Source organism: Haemorhous mexicanus, chromosome 21 (assembly GCF_027477595.1).
Source record: "Haemorhous mexicanus isolate bHaeMex1 chromosome 21, bHaeMex1.pri, whole genome shotgun sequence".
Lineage (NCBI taxonomy): Eukaryota > Metazoa > Chordata > Aves > Passeriformes > Fringillidae > Haemorhous > Haemorhous mexicanus.
This window is the reverse complement of record NC_082361.1, coordinates 4,717,806-4,737,392: the sequence shown is the minus strand read 5'-3', so window position 1 is coordinate 4,737,392 and position 19,587 is coordinate 4,717,806. Positions and strand designations below refer to the sequence as shown.

General features: G+C 62.6%; 1 protein-coding gene across 1 annotated transcript; it reads right to left on the bottom strand.

Annotated features, from left to right (window-relative positions):
* Positions 1–2,757: 2,757 nt before the first annotated feature.
* FIBCD1 (fibrinogen C domain containing 1) lies at positions 2,758–16,109 on the bottom strand. The gene is made up of 7 exons (XM_059865270.1): positions 16,006–16,109; positions 10,784–11,260; positions 9,702–9,861; positions 8,865–9,001; positions 3,959–4,055; positions 3,602–3,781; positions 2,758–3,346 (listed from the first exon to the last, which is right to left on the bottom strand). Exons 1-7 carry the CDS (start codon positions 16,075–16,077, stop codon positions 3,087–3,089), a joined length of 1,383 nt encoding a protein of 460 aa, XP_059721253.1. The 5' UTR covers positions 16,078–16,109; the 3' UTR covers positions 2,758–3,086.
* Positions 16,110–19,587: the final 3,478 nt, after the last annotated feature.

Genomic DNA, 19,587 nt, shown 5'->3' with positions numbered 1-19,587 from the left:
CTGCTGCCTCACTTGGAGGAGCAGCTGGGAGCTGGCCTTGTGTCCCTGGCAGCTGTCAGGGGTGCTGCTGGGATGGAGGGTCACATCTGGGGGCCCAAGTGTGTCCCCCTCATAGGGCTGGTGTGTCCTCTGTGCAGCTCTTGGGGGTTTCACCCATCTGTTTGTGTGCACAGGCACCACTGGAGACCCCTGTGCCCCCAAAGCCACCCAAGGCCTGGCCCCACATGGACGTGCCCAAGTGCTCCCACCCTCCCTGGTCAACACACACAGCCACCAGTGCTGGACTATGGTCCCCAGGGCATCCTGCTGTCCCCTCCAGGTCTGTCCTGGGCTGTGGCAGTGGAATGTGAAGCAGCAGCAGGGAGGGACTGGGGCATCGCTCGGTCTCTGTCCATCGGAGCAGGTCCCCTTGGCACAGACAGTGCCACCCTCCCAGTCCCAGGGCCACCCCAAGGTCCTGCAGGGCCTTGGTTTGGGCTGGAGCTCTGGAAAGCCTCCTCAGCCCTCTGGGTGTCCCCAGCTCTTGTTTTGCAGAGTGGTTTTGGTGTGGTGGGCAAGTCCCCAAGGGTGCTGTGCCATGGCAAGGGGAAGGAGCCATCCCCCAGCACAGAGAGGAGCTGCAGTGATTCCGTGTCACTCCCCTTGCTGTCCATCTGGCCGTGTCCCCACGCTGTCACAGCTGTCACACGGTGAGTAACGATGAGATCCTTTTATTAAGGAGTTTAGAAAGTCCACATGTACAGCTTTGGACACACTCACACACGACCTAGACTTCACAGCACTGCTACACACCACGGCCTGGCCCAGGGCTTCTCTGGGAAGGTCCATGGCCACATCCCAGACCCCCGGTCACCCCTGCCCACCCCTTCCCAGGGAGGTGTCACCACAGATGGGTTTAACCTAATCCGGGGCCATGGAGCAATGCTTGAGCTCTTGGGAATAATCCTGGGAAATCCTGTGTCTTGGCATGGATTAAATGCCTCTCGTGCAAGTCAAAACAAATCTCTGGGGGGTCCCGGGTGACACAGGCAGTTACACAAGGATGTGCTACCGACAAACCAAGGTACAATGTTCCCTCCCTGGCATGGCAGAACGCCGGTGGAGGGGTCTGGGGTGGGATGAGCCTTCCCACCTGGCACATGGTTCCATGTGCATTCCTGCCCAAAGCATCAGAAAACCCAGCTACAGCTAATCCACCAAAAAAACTGATTGAAAAGTAAAGATGGGTGCAGGCAGGACCCTTTCCAGAAAGGTCCAGTGGAATGCAGGAAGCTCCTTGGAAGCTGTCAGGGCTCCTGCTGTTGTGCTGAGAAATGCCACTGCTGAGTTCCCTCAGTTCCCATCATTCCAGAAAGCCCTGAGCCACTGCTCTGGACATGGATGGAGTGCCTAGAGCTGAGTGCCCTTCACTCAGAGCTCATCCTCACCTGAGGGCTCTGGAGGATCTCTCTGGCAGAGTAAAAGCTGTGGTGATCCCAATGCATCGTTTGTCCATTTCTGTCAGGGCAGACAGACAGCCACTCACCCAGTAGGTGAGAGATCTTGTCCAGCACAAGATCCGAGGTGGGAAAGGCTTAAAAGTAAGAAGAATCGCAGAGGGATGTACAAACCTGGCAGAGTTGAGAAGCTGAGCCTTTGATCTCCCCGTGCTTTAAGCTCCCCTGCAAATGGAGACGGGGGGTTTTCCTCCCCTCCTCCGTCCGTCTGTCTGTCTGATGGTGTTTCTTGGGGCAGGGCTCTGCTCTAGCACAGGCAGAGAATGCTGTAAAGGGTGGCAGGGTTCTGTCTGTCCCCTCCCTGCTCGGTCCAGAGTCTGCTCACATTTGGTTCTGGTTTTTTTGGACAAAATCCCCCATTTGAGTCCTTCCAGGGAGCCAGCAGGAGACATCGGTCCCACAGCCCATGGCAGCTCCTGCCTGGGCTGGCTGGTGTTGCTGCCCAGTTATCAGGGCCCTGCAGATGCTAAGCCCCACTCGGGGCTTCTCTTTTGCAAAACCTTAACAGGATTGGAGGAAATGAAAGGCTTTGGATATCTGCAGGTGCCCAGCCAGTGCCACAGCTCAGCCAGGGTGGGAATGAATGCAGTGCCCAGGCCAGCAGTGAGCAGAGGGGCTCACTGGGAGATGTGGCTGAGCTGCCTGAAGGGTTTGGGAAAGGTCACAGCCTTTGGATGGGGAAAGTCTGGTGTGAATCCGAGTGGGTCTGGTTGGGAGGGAGGGGCTGTGAAATGCAGGCAGAGCTGTGTTGGGAAGTGAGCCTTCCTCGCCTCCTCCTCTTCCTTGTTGTGCTCCCTGTTTGCCCAGCACTGCCAAAGCAGCTCCATGCCGTGCTCGGTTCTGGGTGTGCGTCCTTGCAGCGCTGTTCTGGCTCACTTTGGGCTGTCCTGACCTGCTGGGAGGCTCCAGGACTCAGGACAGGGACAATGGGGACTAAGGAGCTGGTGGTTGTCCCTCCCCAGCTGCGTTGCTCTTGCAGGGGCAGAGGAGAGCGTTCTGCAGTCCAGAGGAGGAATTGCTGGCATGGTCAGGCTGACCCAGCTGAGCCCTCCCCATCACCAGTAGCACCATGGGGGAGCTGGAGCTGTGGAGCAGCAGCCTCATCGCAGTCCTGGGAGTTTGGGGGGCCTGGGGTGCCCCATGACAAGTGCCCCCAGCCCCTTGCCTGCTTGGCAAGCCCACTGCCAGGTGTCAGTGCCCAGAGCAGAGGTGACCAGAGGTGCTCAGCCTGCCTGGGCTGCTGCATCCCTCCCTCCCTCCTTCCTTCCCTCCAGGCAGCCCCTTTCCTTCCTGCTGGGCACCTCTGCCCAAATACCTGCATCCTCTGCCCCAGCCAGGAGCACAGGCCGTGGGTCACACTCTGGTCAGGACACCTGGTCTGGCTGCAGGGGAGCCATGGCAGTGAGAAACAAAGGTCTGGCAACATCTGTGGGTGCCCAGGAGCCAAAGTCACCCTCACTGGCAGCAGATGCTCCCCAGGGGCAAGCCCTCAGAGAGGACGGGGAGGATGGCAGCTGAGGGAGTGGGTCTGCAGGGTGCTGGGGAAGGGCAGAGGAGCGGGCACGGTGTGGGGGGCGCTGATGCCATCAGCTAATTCTCCTCCCGGATGGGCCGGATCTTCATCTCGGTGAACTTGAGGGAGTACTGCCAGCCGGTCCAGGAGGACCACTCGATGCCGTCGGCGTAGGAGCTGTGGTGGCCCCGGAGGTACTGCCCGTTCAGGTTGGAGGTGTGGCAGTTGCGGTACCACCAGGCGCCGTGGTAGAAAGCGGCGCAGTTGTTCTCCGAGTGGTCGTTGTCCAGGTCCTTGGTGGTGAACTTCATCCCGTTGTGCTTCAGGAAGGAGTCACCTGTCCCAGGAGAAAAGAGTCCTGATGGGCACCTCCTGCCCTGCCCTGCCCCGTGGGGCTCCCCTGGGCACCCCAGTGGGCGCACAGCAGATGCCCAACCAGCAGATGCCCAACCTCACCCCGCCTCCAGCCCCCCGAGGCCGCAGGGCTGCAGCCGGTGCTGCTGCCAGAGGACACTAGAACACCCAGCAGAGGGGTTTGGTGGCTGTGACCCCCCTGCCCATGGGGGATGCGCCCCCCATCCTGCTGCCCCACCTGCTGTCCCTGAGTAGTCGGCGATGGTGATGGGGTACCCGTCCTCCTCGGGGTCCACGGAGAAGAGCCCCACCCCGAAGCTGCCGTAGTGGGCGAAGGCGGTGCCGTTGTCGAAGTCCTCCAGGTCGATGCGGAGCTCGTAGCTGCCCTGCACCGTCAGCAGGTGGATCCTCTTCAGCCCTGGCAGAAGGAAAGGGGTGAGTGTGGGGATGGGGTGCCCAGGGCTCCAGCCCCTCCCTGCCTGCCCAGCCCATCCCTCCCAGCCCATGGGTGGGGGTCTCGGTGTCCCCTCCATGGCAAAGGAGCCCCAGAGCTCCCCAGGCTTTGCCAGGACCCAGCAGTGCCAGCCCCACACACCCAGCCAGTGCTCTCCTGTCAGCTTCCCGAAGCCGTCCCGGTAGGCTTCCCAGCCACGGAAAAAGTTCACGGAGCCGTCCTCCCGCCGCTGGAACACCTGGGGACACACAAAGGGCATCAGCTGCGGGGCTGCTCCCAGCCTGCGTGCCCCGGGCATCCCTCTGCTCCCCAGCGCGCTGCCCACCCCTCCCTGCCACTGCCTAATTAGACAGCGGCACAAATTAAACCCTGTGGGCTCAGTGATTACACAGGGATGAGCTCCCGGGGAAATGCTCCATCCCAGGGCTGGGTGAGTCCGTTCAGGCAAAACCCTTCACAGGATTCTCTGTCTGGAAATGGGAGCACAGCTCGGGAAACCTGAAGCTCCTTGGGAAGTTGTGGGGTGTCCCTGGAGTGGTGGGCACCCTGCAGGATGGGGTCTGCTCCTGCACAGGGGAGCAGGGACACGGGGGGCACCACCCGAGGTCTGTCCTGCAGCATGGGCTGCCCGGGTTGCTGTGAGCCCTCCTGCCAACAGTGGGTGCTCAGAACTGTGCAAAAACCCAGCGGGGCTGATTTCTTCCTCCTGGATCTCCTTGCTCTCCTGGGCAGGCACCCCATTATAAAACATCATCTCTGTGACAGCCTCATTAACCTCCCAGAGAAATTAACTGTGAAGCACTGAGTGCCCTGAGCCCTGCAGAGCCCCCAGATCCCAGCCAGATCCCAGGGCTCAATGCAGCTTTTCTGCTCTGAGCCTTTCCCTTTTCCTCTCCCATCTGCTCACCAGCCCGTGTGCCCTGTGTGTTTCATCCTCTTTTGTCCATACTTTTGGGTTTGATTTATTGACAGCGATCCAGAAAATGCTGCTTCATGCCCGACCATTTGAACTTAATTAAGCCTCCAGCCCTGGATTAATTGCATTAAAGTTGGCTGAGCAAGCCTGCCCTGCTCAGACTGAGCTCTGTGCTCCCGAGGCCGAGGTGGGGACAGCTGGGACACTCTGTGATTTGGGCAGAGCCCTCCCAGGCTCTGGCAGCCCAGGGGCCAGAGCACCCATCTTCAGAGCTGGGCTGTGCTGCCCAGCTGAGCTTCCAGCACCCCAGGATTGGGGACTGTGGATGAGCCCTGAAGCCACCCTGCTTTGCTCCCCCTGGCTGCTTCTGCCCTCCCACACAGGGTTTCCCCCTGGCAGGTGAGGCAGAACCACCTTGTGAACCTCTCACTGTTTGCCCTTCCCCAGATGGGTGTTTTTGGGGCTGGGTGTGCTGGCTGAGGCTCTGGCACAGCTCTGATCCTGCTGTACTTACCTTCTAGAATTAGAGCCTTAATTTTTATCCCCACGTTGAGCACTTGAGAAGCTGTGGTTAAGCCCATTTAAAGGGGCTTTCTTCAGCCTTGCTGGGAAAGGGGGGCAGCGTGGCTGGACAGGGGCCTGAAGCTGCTTTTCCCCAGCCACCACCAGCTCCGTGGCTGGTGTGGGGAAGGCAGTGGCTGCAGCACCAGTGCTCCCTCCTAATCGGCTTTGAGCCACGGTTCTAAATAGGCCAATTGCCTGAGTGGTGCCCAGGGAAGCGTGTGGGACAGGGCTCCACTGCCTGAGCCTTGGCACAGCTCAGGAATCACCCCAGGAGAAGCCTTCAGTGCCCCTCTGCCCACCAGGCTCGGCCCCACGGGGGTTTGAAACCAGGTTTGTGGCTGGTGAGTGCTGGAGGTCCTGTGTCCTCCCCAGTCTCCTGCTCCATCCTCATCATCTCTCATGCACAGTCCCTTCTGTGCCTCTTTTGTGCACCCTCCAGGTGCAGGCAGGGCTGTGGGAGCCTCCTGATCACCCTCTGGGAGTGCTGGGAATGCTGGGTGCACCAGTGACCTGTGGGCTCCTGTGCTCCAGCCCTGCCTCACTGCTCTTTTCCTCCTCATCAAATATGCATTACCCCCCTCTTAAGCAAAAAGGATTTCCCTCCCTTCTTTAAAGGCAAGGCTGAAATATTTATCTCCCTCATTCTCTGCCTCCCCCACTTGCCCCTGTGGGGCAAGGACAGGCTCCTGCAAAGCCACAAACCCAGAAAAATGGGTTAAAAGCAGAGAAAAGTAGGAAGCATTGGCAGCTTCCTGTCCTTCAGCTCCACCAAGCTCCTGGTGGGCTGGAAGCTCCCAGTGTGGGGACGTGCTCAGCCATCACTTCACCACCACAGAGCTCAGGCTCCTGGTCCAGTTTTGGCAGTCATGGCACAAAGCCCTCAGCCCTGTCCCCAGGGTGTCCTCTGAGCCCTGTCACAGCAGGGATCAGCCAGGGAGAAAGCTCTGAGCAGAGCAGAGCCAGTCCTCAGGAAGTGCCAGTCCCTTGGGGCAGCCTTTGAACACCACAGCTGGCAGCTCTGCCCATCCCAGGAGCTGCTCCTGCCTGGCCCTGCCAGCAGAATTGTCTTGTCCTGTTTGTGGTGACACATAAACCACATCCTCTGGAAACAACCTGTTTCTGTGGCTCCTCTCAGCCCCTGCCTGTGGTTTACCCCAGCCCAGTGTCTGCTCAGCCCCATCCCTCTCTAGGACCCCTCCAGCAGGGGCTGACCAGGCTGGTGAGGCTGTCCCCACCAGTGTCCCAGCACAGCAGGGACCCCTGAAGCTGGAAGCTGTCACTTGATGTCACCACAGCCCTTGTGCTGCTGGCACAGCCTTTTCTCCTGCTTTCTTTGGCTTTTCCACCATTTCCCAGTGCGTGCTGCACATGGAGGGGATGCTGAGGAGCTGAGGTGCTGATCCCAGGGGATTTTGCCCCAAATGAGGAGCAATGGAGGCTCAGGGGCACTGGGAGGAGCGTGGGGTATTTGCAAAGACATTCTGAAGACAACATCATGTGAAAAGGCAACTTTTTGAGCCCTCCTGGGGTGCTGAGCTCCCTTGACCTCTACCATGCCATCACTGCTTTAGGAAAGAGCCAGAGGTGAGTGTCAGGGGCAGAGCTGGGCTGGGCAGTCACAGGGCAGCCACTGCAGCCCCAGGCAGTGCTGGGCACAGGATGGGGATGCTCCCATCAGCACAGGTGGGACTGACCCAGAAATGTGGCCCTGCTGCTGCTGGGCAGGGCTGAGGGGGGACAAAACCGCCCTGCCTTGCTCATCCTTCCCCAGGCTGGGGACAGGGAGCAAGCAGGACCCTGCCTCTGCAGATCAGCCTTTGGGAACAGTGAGGTCCTGAGCTCTCCCCCTGCTCCGGGTCCCCCTGGCCTCTGAGCTGTCCAGGCAGCCTAAAGCTGAGCTCAGCAGCTCCCAAGCTCCCGAGTCAAAATTGATTCAGCTGCTGCCATCGCTTCCACCCACCCACATGCAAATAAGCCCAAATGTCAGGAGTAATCGCTCTAGGGAGGGGAAGGGGAAGGGGAAGGGGAAGGGGAAGGGGAAGGGGAAGGGGAAGGGGAAGGGGAAGGGGAAGGGGAAGGGGAAGGGGAAGGGGAAGGGGAAGGGGAAGGGGAAGGGAAATTTCCCAGGCTCTGCCCCACGGCACCCAGCCATGCCATGGGTCACCTGGAGCCTGGATCAGGCAGTGCCCCCACACTCCCAGCCCCCCGGAGATGACTGAGACAATCCCTGCACCCAAGGGACTGGAGGCATGGTTGGGACCCTCTGCTGCAGAGCAGCCCCAAGAAACAGGAGCCCGGGGTGTGCACCCTCAGCCCAGCCCTGGCTGTCTCTGTGCTCCTGCTTTGGCTCCTGGCCCCCTCAAGGCAGGGCAGAGCCGAGGTGTCTGTGCCACTGCACTCCCAGACCCTCCCGCTGCTGCTGGGCTTAGAATCCCTCTCTGTGCCCCCTCCCCAGCCCAGCCGAGCCCTCCCGCCGGCAGCAGCTTTAAATAAGCCTCTGAGTGTCTCGCTAATCACCTTGGGCTGCTCCTCAGGCTCGGCTGGGGCTGGCGGAGGCTGTGCAGACTCTGCACGGGGTTTGCAAGGACCCTCTGCACCTTGGGGAGCCAGAAGGGTCCCCCTCTCCCCTCTGTAAGCCCCCAGGAGCTGAGGTCCCCGGCTGTGCCGTGCCTCAGTTTCCCCACTGGAGCTGCTGGTACCACCCTGACACCGCAGGTTCCTCCTGCCCTGGGTGGGCTCTCGGAGGCTCTCACCAGCCCCTGAGGGCAGGGGGGCTAAGCTCCCTCCTGGCCCTGCTCAAAGCTGCTTAGGGCAATCAGATCGTGCGGATTTGTTTCCTAGAGCGCCCAGCTGGAGGGGCGCTGGCCAGCTCGGCTCTCCCAGCGTGTCCTCAGGGCAGAGGCTGCCTGCCCACCCCTCCTGCTGAGACCCCACCAGCTCCTGGGACCCCCTCTCTGCCCTCCTGGCACCCAAGTGATGCCCCCAGGGCAGGGGGAGCTGCTGACCCCCAGCTGCTGCCTGGGGCAGGGGGGGGCTGGGGGCTGGCAGAGCCGTGTCCCCCCCGTTCCCTGCCCCCACTGCTGTGATTATGGCCCATCGCAGCTGCCGTGGCAGAGTGAATCGGACAGGGAGTGAATCAGCAGAGCTCCCGAGGTGCCCCAGGCACCTCGGCCTTAAATGAGGTCAAATGTCCGGGTTTGGGGTCTGCCCTGAGCCCCAGCACTGCCTCACTGGGTCCACAGGGCAAAGCACAGCCACATGCCCCCCGGCACACCCCAGCCCTGCTGAGAAGGACAAATTCCAGAGGGGGCACCCATCTCCCTGCCTGAGCCCCCTCCAGCTCCAGCCCAGCTCCCCAGTCCAGGGCAGGCACAGGGCTCCAGCTCCGGGTTCTGCCTGGCACCACGGGGCAGCTCTGGGTGCACAGCCAAGCCCTGCTGACATTGATTGCCCTTCCTGATGACACCTCCAAGTGTCCAAAGTGACATCTCCCACACCCAGCAGCACAGGGCCAGCCCGTGGCCAGCAGTGCCATCCCCCCGTGTCCCCAGCGTGGTGGCAGCTCACCGTCCAGCCGCCCCCGTCCGTGGTCATGTCACAGTAGACCTGGAAGCCATCGGGGTAGTGGGTGGGGAAGATGGAGTAAATCCCATCCTCCTGCTGTCCACTCACATAGATGTCAAAGCAGTCTCGGGGCCGGGAGCCTGCAGAGTGCCATTGGGATGGGGTGGGATGAGGGGAAAGCTGGTTAATTAATGGTCTAATTTAATGTCTGGCCATTGCTTCCAGGCTCCCAACCTTGCTTCCAGCTCTAGTTGCCAGCTTGGTGCTGCTTTGCTCTTTCCCTCCCTTCTCCTCTGATGCTTGGGGTGAGCAGTGCCCCGGGGGATGCCACCACCGTGGGGACTCCCCAGCAGCTGGCAGGGACTGACTTCATGTCCCTGTGAGATGGCAAGGGCAAGATGGGACCCAGACAGGGACAAGGGAGGGCCAGTGCCCAGGGAGGCTGTGGGCACGTGCTCCCAGCTCCAGGGCAGGCTCCCTCAGCTGCATCCCAACCCAAGGCTGAGGGATGTGACTGTTTATCCCGGGCAGAGCCACCCTCAACACCAACAGAGGTGAATGCTCTGCCTGGTCCCTGCGACCCTCTGTGGGAGCAGATGGGTTTGCAGGGGTGTGAAGGGGCTTTTGGGCTGGTTTATGGACAACTGGGAGCTGCACGGTGAGAACTCCCCCTCCCAGGGCACACCTTCCCTCTTCCCTCCTTCTCCACCTCCTCGCCAGCCCTGCACTGTTTTAAACCCCTTCTCCAGGGTGCTTTGCCCCATGCTGGGTGGTTTGTCCCTCCCACGAGCAGCCCCGGGCACATCCCTCTCCCCGGGGGCTGGCAGGGATGCCTCTCACCGTTGGAGCAGCCCCGGGGCCGTGCTCCCCTGGCCGGGGCTCGCTGCAGGTCAGCCTTGAGCCGGGGCCGGGCCCCGCCGCGCTCCTTCTGCAGCGAGTCCAGCACGTCGCTGACAGAGCTCACCAGCCGAGCCATGTTGGTCTGGCTCTCCGACAGCAGCTGTGGGCAGGGGACACGTGGGGGACACAGAATTGTGGTGAAATGGTTAAATCCCTTCCACATCCCAGCCCCTTGACCGCTCTGCTCAGCAATGCCGGGGGATGGGTGGTGGGGACACAAATCCACTGCAGATCCCGTAAAACCTGTTGCTTTATCTCTGATCTCTGTTGCTTTTTGGCAGGGGTCAAGGTCCAGAGAAGCACCTATTGCCACCAGGGAGGGGAAATCCCCAAACCTGGGTGCAGTGGTGCTGCAATCCCATGGGATAAAGAGCATCTCTGGGCAGAGAACAGGATGACGGAGGCGGCAGGAATAGCTGTGTCCTGAGGCAGCCGCCAGCTCTTATCATTCCCTGAGGTGACCCAGGCTGGGACAGTGACACGGGGTGGCTGTGGCAGAGCGTCAGGATGGGGAGAGAAGCAAAGCAGCGAGAAACAAGCAGCTCTGGGCAGAGGGAGTTGAGTACCAGGAGGGTCAGGCATGGAGCACCCAGCCATGCCCTGGATCTCACTATGACACCTGGCAGACCCCTGGCATACTCAGGTGAGCATTTCCACACAGCTCATTGGCTGGGAAATTTTGGGGACTGTAAAGAAGGGAGGCTGATTGCTGCATAAACTGCCCTTGAGAAGGTTCTGTGGTGGGCTTGGCTCTGACTGGAGCTCCCAAACTAGACCTGGAGCTGGGACACCCACAAGGTGGGAGGCAGCACACCAGGCTCACTGGCACTGGGGTGGTTTGGCAGGGAGACACTTCCCAGCTTCCAATTCCCAAGCACTCTCCTTCAACCTCAGCTCCTTCTCCTGGAGCTCTCCCCTGGATGCTGAGGGCAGGGGCTGCGGGCAGCCATGCCCCCAGGGACATTGGGACAGAGAGTTCCACCCCCAGGGAGCCCTGCCTGGCACTGCCAGCCCCAGCTCACCTGGATGAGCCTGCCCTGCTCTCCCTGCAGGGCGCTGAGCTCCTGCCCCATGGCGCTGTGCCCCTTCTTGAGGCCATCACAGTCAGCACGCAGCTGCACGGCGTGGCTCAGCAGCTTGGCCACCTCGTCCGCCACTGTCACCAGCAGGGCCTTCTGCTGGCTCTTGGTGGCCTTGGCCTCGGCGTCGTGCTCGGTGAGGGCGTGCAGCAGGGAGCTCTGCAGCCCCTCCAGGCGGCCCAGGGCGCCGGCAGCGCTGGGGCAGTTGGGGTCGATGAAGATGTTGATGCGGGAGCTGTCGGCTTTCTCGATGGTCACCAGCGCGTTGGCCTCCTCGGGGTTGGTGCTGATGACGGGAGGTGACTCGGTGACGGGCGTGTGGTAGTGGTTCATGAAGAGGATGGCCCCCGTGACTGTCACGGCCAGGAGCACGGCCACCGAGAGCAGGACGGTGCACAGGATGTAGCCACAGCTCATCCTCTGCGGGCAGACAGAGACACACCATCAGCACAGCCCCCTCTGCCCAGAGGCAGGCTCTGCACGGGATTTGGGGTCTGGCAATGACACTGGCCATTGCAGAGGAGGGAGGGTGGGGACCCAGGGAGCCCTGCAGGGACACGGAGGCCACGGGTGAGCACGGAGTGAGCAGAGCAGCCGAGCCCGCCGGGGAGCGGGCTATGAAATAATAACGAGAGCGAAGGCACGGCACGGCCGGCTCCCGTGGCATGTTTTATTTACAGCACTGATCCTCGGCTGGAGCAGCCCTGGCTCCCCGGGAGATGTGTGTGGGGCTCCCTGCTGCCCTGGGCACAAATGTGGGGAGAAAAAGGGAAAACACCTCGTGTCCCTCACAGCGGGACTGCAGGGTGGGCAGCGTGGGTGGCTGTGGGGCAGTGCTGGGGTCACGTTGCCCTGAGTAATGTCGGGACCTGCTCTGCACAGGGCAGCCCCCAGCTATGGCAGGCAACTTATCTTCATCCCCTTGTCACCTCATTTCCTGCTGGAGGGGGGCAGAGCTGCTCCCAAAGCCTTTGGATCAGTTCCAGAGCCTGCTGGCAAGGGAGAGTTGCTGTGGGAAAGGTCTCTGACCCCCCAGCCCCTCTGGCAGCTCTGCTGCTGCTCAGACCCATGGGCTCAGCCCGTGGCACCTACTCCAGGCCCAGCAAGAGCCTTTTCTCCCTGCAAAGCCTCAAGTGCCAGCGCAGTCAGTGCAGAGCAGGTGAGCTGCCACCCAATCCCCTCGGCTCCCGGTCCCCCTCCCCTCCTCGTTACACCTGCAGGACAGAGGCTGTGATTTCCCCCTGACCCTGGCCACAGCTGTCACAAGGAATTGCAGGGCTGGCAGCAAACTGCAGATTCAGAGAGACAAAGACTACTTCCCCCAGAAACGAGGGGAAAATTGCTGCATCTGCAAAGATTTCCCAGGCCCTGTCCCCTCCCGTGCACATCTATCTGGAGTGACACCTTCCTTCAAGCACCCTTCATTTCATTCCCTCTCACGCAACCATTTGCATTAAGGTGACCCCACAGCTGCAGCAGGGCTGCCTGGGGGGCTGAGGATGCCCCACCAGCCCCAGGGTATGCTCTGGCTTTCTCCCCTTCTCCATGGAGTGAGGCTGCAGATCAAACAGCACTGGACTGAATGGGAAGCCACCTGCAGGGACCTCTGTGAGGAGACAGCCCCAGGCTCAGCCCCTCAGAGCAGGTTGAAAGGAGATGTCAAAGGCAATAAGGGAAACTCTGGGCAAGCAGGGGGTTGAGGAGTTGCCTGGTGTGTGTAGACACAGAGCCCTGCTTGGGGGCACAGGGGACTCCCAGGAGCAGCAGGATGGTGGCAGACAGGGGTGGGAGATGCCCATTGCTCAGATCCTTATGGGGACACCCAGGACCTGGGCTCAGCTGGGCCCCTCAGCGCCCTGCAAGCACAGAAGTGACAGGAGGGGTGGCTGCTGACCAAAGGTCAATGTCAGGTGGTTTGGGATCTACAGGGTGAGCAGGTTGTCCTGGCTGGGACAGCACCCTCATCTCCAGGACTTTGTGCCCTCCCATCCTGCTCCCCACAATGCTGCCATGCCCAGCTGGAGGGGCACATGGAGGAGCTGCAGGGCCCAAGGGTCCCCTCTGAGCTGTGAGAGTTCCCAGAACAGAGCCATGAATGGATGAGGCTCCACTTCCCACGGCCACACAAATCCCAGCTGAGCTGGAACACACCAAAACCTCACAGCTCTGCCCAGATGTACCACCACACCAGGAGCTGTATCCAGCTGGTTTTGAACCTTCAAACCCCAGAACCACTGCCCTCCCACCAGCAACAGGAATTGGGGGCCAGTCCCCTTCCAAAGGGATCCCTTCTCTGTGCGACTGCAGGATCCTGAGTGGCAGCAGCTTCAGGAGTCCCACGGCATTTTGCTGGCAGGTTGTGTTACCTGGCAACCTGCAGTGGGGAGAGGAGGCAAACTCAGCCAGTGGCACCAACAGCACTCCAAAGTGGGGTGGGGGGTCCCCCCAAGCCCCTTCAGCAAAGCAGCACTGCAGCAGGGTGCCCAGCTGCTGGCATGGGACCCTGCAGATACCCCCTGCCCCACACTCCTGCCTCACCATGACCATGGCTCTCATGATCCATAGGGTTCCTGCTGTCTGTTCCATGGCCTCAAGCTCCTGGAATTCTTGCCAAGAACTTTTGGACAGCTGTAAGACATCCCCCTGCCCTGGTTATTGATGTTCCCCTGGGGACATCCATTGGGCTGGAGGTCCCAGTGTCTTCAAATGACTCCTTCCTAAGGAGAGCAGAAGCTGTGCGACTGAGTGGTGCTTGGGATGTGCAGATCTTCACTTGCAAACCTGCTCTGGAGCCTGGAGGGAGCCCCAGGCAGGATCTAAGGGATGTTGTGTCCCTGGTGCAAAGCTGAGTTGGGCTCTCCATGCCCTGCCCTGGCACAGGCAGTAGATCTATCCTTGGTCACCCATGGGAGCTGGGTCCTTGGTGACCCAGCCACACTTCATGAATAGCTCTGGACCTCATCAGGACCCTCAAATCAGCCCCCAGCCCACTCAGCCAGCCAGGATGGCTGTTCTGGGGATGGAGACAAGCAGCTCCAGCACATGCAGCCTGTGGGAAGGGAAGGACATGAGCCAGCTTGTCCCTAGGGCACCTAGAGGTGGCTGGTCCCTGGAGAGCATGGATGGAGAGTGGTGGCAGCAGAGGCTGAGCTCTGCCCTGGCAGATGCTCTAAGATGAGGAGTCCCCTTTGCTCCTGCCAAAATCCCTGCTCCTCTCCAGCTCAGCAGACTGAGGGATGGCAGGCAGTGGTCCTGCAGCCTGGCTGCTCTGCCTCCGGGCTGTGCCCTCAGCCAGGGACGAACCAGAACCTGTGCTCTGCTTCCCAGGCAGCTGGACACTGTGGTTTGCATAGCCCAGGCTCAGCTGCTGGTGCAAACTTTAGTCCAGGTACCCGCACCTTCCTGCCGGGGTCCACCCAGCGCTGCAGGCGCCCCAGGGCAGCGAGGGTCCGTTCCCTCCCCGAACCTATCTCTCATTCAGAGCTGCCTGAGCAGCTCAGTTTGCATCCTTGCTCTGCTCCACCGCTCCCTCCCTGTCCACCCTCGCTGCCCAGCCGGCCCTGCCTGGCTCGGGGCTGCAGCCGCCGTCCCCTCGCCCTGGGCCGGGGCTGTGTCCCCGCCGCCCCCCGCGGGCACGGAGCGGGCGAACTGAATCCCGCTCCCGTTTTCCTGCTCTCCTCCGTCACCCAGAGCCTTCCTGCGACCGCTGCCACGGCACGCCACACTCTGCGGATGGGGAAGAGGAGAGCGGAGAGGACGGGGAGGATGGCGAGCGCGCCGGAGCCGCTCTGTGGGTGAGCACGCAGCGGGCTGGGCTGGGATTCCACCGGAGCTTGCGGGAGCTGGGACCGCAGCACCGGCTGCACGGCAAACTCTGTGCATCCTCTGAAACCCACCGTGAACCATCCGGCTCCGCGCTGCGGTGTCCAGCCCCCCACGGCCGGTGGGGCTGGATCCATCCTGCTCGGCTCGCCCTCGGGGGCGCAAAACCGGGGGGATGGCAGCTCCAGACGGATGGCACTGCTCGAATCCCTGCGGGCAGGGGCTGTGCACAGGGAGGGAGCTCTGCCAGGGAGGGGACGGCAGGCTGGTTTCTCTCTCGGGGGGTCAGGGGTCTGCCGGGGTGCGCAGCCCCCTCCAGTGAGGCGCGGGAGCTGCTGGCAGAAGGGAGAAGTCAGGCAGAAGCCCCTCTTGCCTTGCTGCGGGTGTCAGGGGACAGGAAAGTGGCGGACCGAGGGTCCAGTGTCTCACGGCTGCTCCCCCAGCTCCTGGGCGCCGAGGAAGGGCAGCGCTGCCAGCTCTCGGTCCTTTCCCTTCACTCACAGGGCTCGCTGGAGATTTGCTGTCCTCCAGCTCTTCGCAGACGCGTTTGTCCATACTCCGCACTCCTTCTTCCCACCCTGCCCGCGCTCAGCGTGCATCCATGCCCGTGCCTATTCCTAGAACTGTCCAGGGCCAGGCTGGATGGGGGTTTGAGCAACCTGCTCTAGCAGAAGGTGTCCCTGCCAGTGGCAGGGCTCGGAACAGGGTAATCTTTAATGTCCCTTCCAAGCCGAGCCATCCTGGGCTTCTCGGGCTCGCTACCTGCTCGGCCGTGTCGGGGGCTGGCGGCCGGGCTGGCGGAGCTGCCACACGTGCAGCGGGATGTGCAAACGGGCTCCGGCACGTGCCGGATCCCCCGCGTGTCACCGCAGGCTCTGCCGCCGCTCCACCGCACCCCGCCGCAGCGCCGGCCTCCCCCCAAAACCCAGCGGGGCTCCTGCCGGCTAAGAGCCGGTCCGGCGGCCGGGAGCCCCCGAACCGGGAGGGATGAGTCCGGCTGCAGCGCGGAGCTGAGATGCCAAATCCCCTTTAAAGGGTTATTTAAGCAGTTTAGAGCGTGTGGCGGTTCAGCAGAGGCGTGTGGCAGCCCCGGAGCATCGCTCGCTGCCCCAGCCCGGGGTAGCCCCGGGGCTGGGTGGGAGCCCTGGCCGCAGGTTAATTAAAGCATTGATTGGGAGGGGGGTGAGGAGGTGCAGCCCGGGGGGCTTCGCACGGCGGGGACTGGGGGACAGCTCGCCACGCTGGGGTGCGCCGGGAGAAAAGCTCGCTGGGGACACTGGGGGGTCGCTGGGACCCCCGGGCTGGGTGACCCCTCCCCGCCCCCCTTGCCCCCCGCCCCGTACCTGTGATTTCTCCTGCTGCCCATCCTCAAGTTGCGAGGCTCCTCCCACGGTTTTCCAACGCTCGTTCCCCATCGCGCCGCCAACTTCCAGCCCAAGTAAGTGCCCGGACCCCCACAAGCCCCCCCAAACCTCCTCCCCGGCGGCGCAGCCCCCGGCCCGCCCGCGCTGCCCGGCTGGCCGCGGCGGAGGACGGGCGGCGGCGGCGGCGGCGGCGGAGGAGGAGGAGGAGGAGGAGGAGGAGGAGGAGGGAGGGAGGAAGAGAAGGGAGGGAGGACACGGGCACGGACACGGGGGTGGATCTTCCCTCCCCGCCCGCCCCGACCCCCCCCGGGGCTCCCCCGGCCCCGCTCCGGACACCCCGCCCGGTGATGCCCTGGGGGATCTCCCCGCCCCCCCCAGCACCGCCCGCCGCCCCCCGGCCGCCCCAATCATTCCGGACCCGGACCCCAACCCCCCCTCCAGCCCCGGGCTCCGCAGCTGCCCAGATGTGGCGGCACAGCTGGAGGAGCGGCCGCAGGTAAGGCGGGGGCTGGTACCAGCGGGATCGGGGGTGCTGCAGGGGCCCGGGGGGGAGAGCGGGGGATGCCCCCGGAACCCGCTCACCCCTTCCCAGAGATACGCCCCTACATCCTCCAGTGGAACGCCCCGAGCTGGTGGGGCTCAGTCCCATCGGTGGGCAGGGATGGGCAGGGTGCTGGGCGGGGGGGCGGAGAGGGCGGCATTGGCATCGCCACCCCCCCAAACCTTTGTGCCCAAGGGTAGCCAAAGTGCTGGGGGCTCTCTGAGCAAATCCCAGCGCACTCTGCGAAGCTGGTGCTGGCGGGGCGAGGCAGCAGCCGCCCCCACCCCCTCCAGGGTCACAGCCATGCCCAAAGCCCGGCGCTCCCAGCCCAAAGCCCTGGTGCTGGCCCTGCGTGCCAGGGCTCCCTCCCTGCTCGATGTGCCGCCACTCCCGTGTGGATGTGGTTTTCCTTCCCATAGCTTTGCCGCACCTCCCGTAAATCTTTTATTTGCCACTTGTCTGACCTGCGGGCAGGAGCGTTGCTGAGAGGTTCAGAGGAGCATCGTGAGAGCAGCGATGGCTCAGAGCTGCTTCAATCCGGCTGGGGGGAGGCTGAGTTCTCTCTCCAGGTTGAGAATCCCCTGGGAAACCTCCTGGGCAGCCCTGCAGCCCCTTGTCCTGCAGCAGTAGGCTGTCCCCTGGGCATCCCCCCAAACCCCTCTGGGTCTCTGTCCTGGAGCTCAGCCCCAGTCGGGACCTCCAGCAGCTCCCCTGTGGCTTCACTGGGATGGGGGCTGCCTCCCTGTGGGGCAGGTGTGGCACAGGGGTGGCAGGTTGCATGTGTGGGGGACGAGGGGTTCAAGCAGCTTGTCTCCAGGGCACACACCCGATTTTGGGAAGAGCTGGATGCGTGCTGGGCTGGCAAATATTCCCAGAGAGCTCTCTGGGGCAGGGAGGGGAGCGCAGGCGTTGCCTCAATCCATCGGTTCCGTGTGTGTGTGTGGGGTGTGTGCATTGTCTCCCGGCCAGGTGCAAATCCTGCCTTTGGCTGCAGAGATGTTTTGTGTGGATTTACCGGGCGATGCTCGTGGCTGGGAGCCCAGCTCCTTCCCCATGGACGGTTTTCAAGGACTTCCCTTTGCAGCTGAGCCCGGCCAGCTCGTGCCACTGGCGCTCGGTGTGCCCGCACCAGCCGGGCTCAGCTCCCTGCTCCGCTCACCCGCGCTGGAAGCAGGAGGCGCTGGCCCCCGGGAAGCTGTTTAAGCTGAACTCCAAACAATAAAAACTTATCATTAAAAAGAAATGCATCTTGGCTTCATGTGGCCTGGCAGCACGGGGAGGAGTGATTCAGTGGCTTGTCAGCCCTGGGCGTTAGGCACGCCGAGCTGCACAACTGGACACTCTCCAAGTCCAGCAACTCATTTTCTGCAGATGGAGCCGGGACCGTGCAGCGGGCTGACGCTTAATTTGCAATCCAACATACCTTGACATAACCCACAGCCGAATCGCGGAGGTGGTGCAGGAGGGGATCCTGGGAGCCTGCTAGCCGGGCTGTGCCAGCAGGGCTGGCCCCTCGCAGCGCTGCCATGGGTGGGGTGTCCCCACTGCACCCTGACACCGGCTGCCTGCGAGGGTGCAGGGTCCGGCTGGGCCCCAGTGCTGCCCCCAATTGCCGGTCTCCAAGCCATGAGGTGAGCGGGATCGAGGTTGCCATCCTGGCAGAGCAGTCCGTGGTTTTGGGAGCTGGAGTGATGCTCAGAGTGAGCCCTGCCCGGGCCAGGGGCCAGCAGGGACGCTGGCCTGGCTCATCACTGACTTACATTGAGCCGTGCCACCTCCTGTTACCTGTCACAGGGTCCGGCTGTAGCTGTGGAACTGGGACATGGGAAGGGGCGTCCATGGCCAGCTGAGAACCATGGCCCCACAGCCCTGGACCCGGCTCCACAGGCTCGGGGTGCACCTTCTCTTGGGCACACGGTGGTGGCTGGGCACCGATGGGCACAGAGCCTCCCCCGGGGCTGAGGAGGGGGTTCTGCCAGCGGCCCAGCCCGGATCGATAGGCATCGGAGTGGATGATTCATGTCTCAGGCTGTGGCCCGAGGGCGAAAACGGGGAGAGGTTTGATGTGAGGATGCCGGGAGGCTGCGGCTCCTGCTGGGAGCTGCGGCCCCTGGCAGCGTTTCCTCTCCCGAAGCCGGCCCTGCCCGCGCTGCCCCGGGGTCCCGGCTTGGCCTGGGGGAAGAAAGCGGCTGAAGCCACACGGGATCAGACCCAAGCTCTAAACAGAGTCTTTTACAACATTTCAGACACTCTCTTCTACGTTGTGGTCCAAGACAGCGAGCAGAGTTGCAGTGGGGGTGTCGGGCAGAGGCTGGGCTCGGGTCAGTGCTGTGCCCCCGTGGGGACAGGACACTACAGAGAGTGGGACAAGAGGGTGGCACTTTACCCTCCTTGTTGTGTTCAGCCACACTCGGTGCGCATCCCCAGGGTGTCAGAGCTGGTGAGAGCACCGATGTCCCGCAGGTCCAGCCCAGAGAGGGCTGTGTGGAGCATCAGGACTGTCCGAGACGCGGTGCCGGGGCTGGGGAAAGGCTGGGGTGGGGGACACCGAGCCCTCCCCCAGGAACAGCGTGTGCTTTCCTTGGCAGGGAGCCAGGGGAGGCAGAGCCGTCGCTGCACACGCACGGCGTCAGACATCATCATCATATTAATAATGAAAGGGCAGCTCCTTCAAAGCTCTCCGTCCCCGCGCCGGCGAGAGCGCAGAATGCAGAGGAGCTGCGTGAGCCTCATCCCAAGCAGCCGTGGGAGAGCGCTGCGGTGCCCGGATGGTCCTTCGCAGGTCCTTCACCAGGCCACCGACCCGGAGTGACAAAAACCCTCCCGGGTCCCCGCTGGGGGCTCTCCCTGCTGGGAATTTGGCTGCTGCGGGGGTCCCTGCATAGGAGCAGGGCAGCCCACGGTGTCTCCAGCTCCTGTCCCCAGCGCTGCCCTGTGCAGGCTCCCCTGTCCCCCTCGTTCAGAGGAAAGGCCGTTTTGGCTGCCGGGGAAGGAGCCTCTCCCCCAGGGGCTGAGTGCTC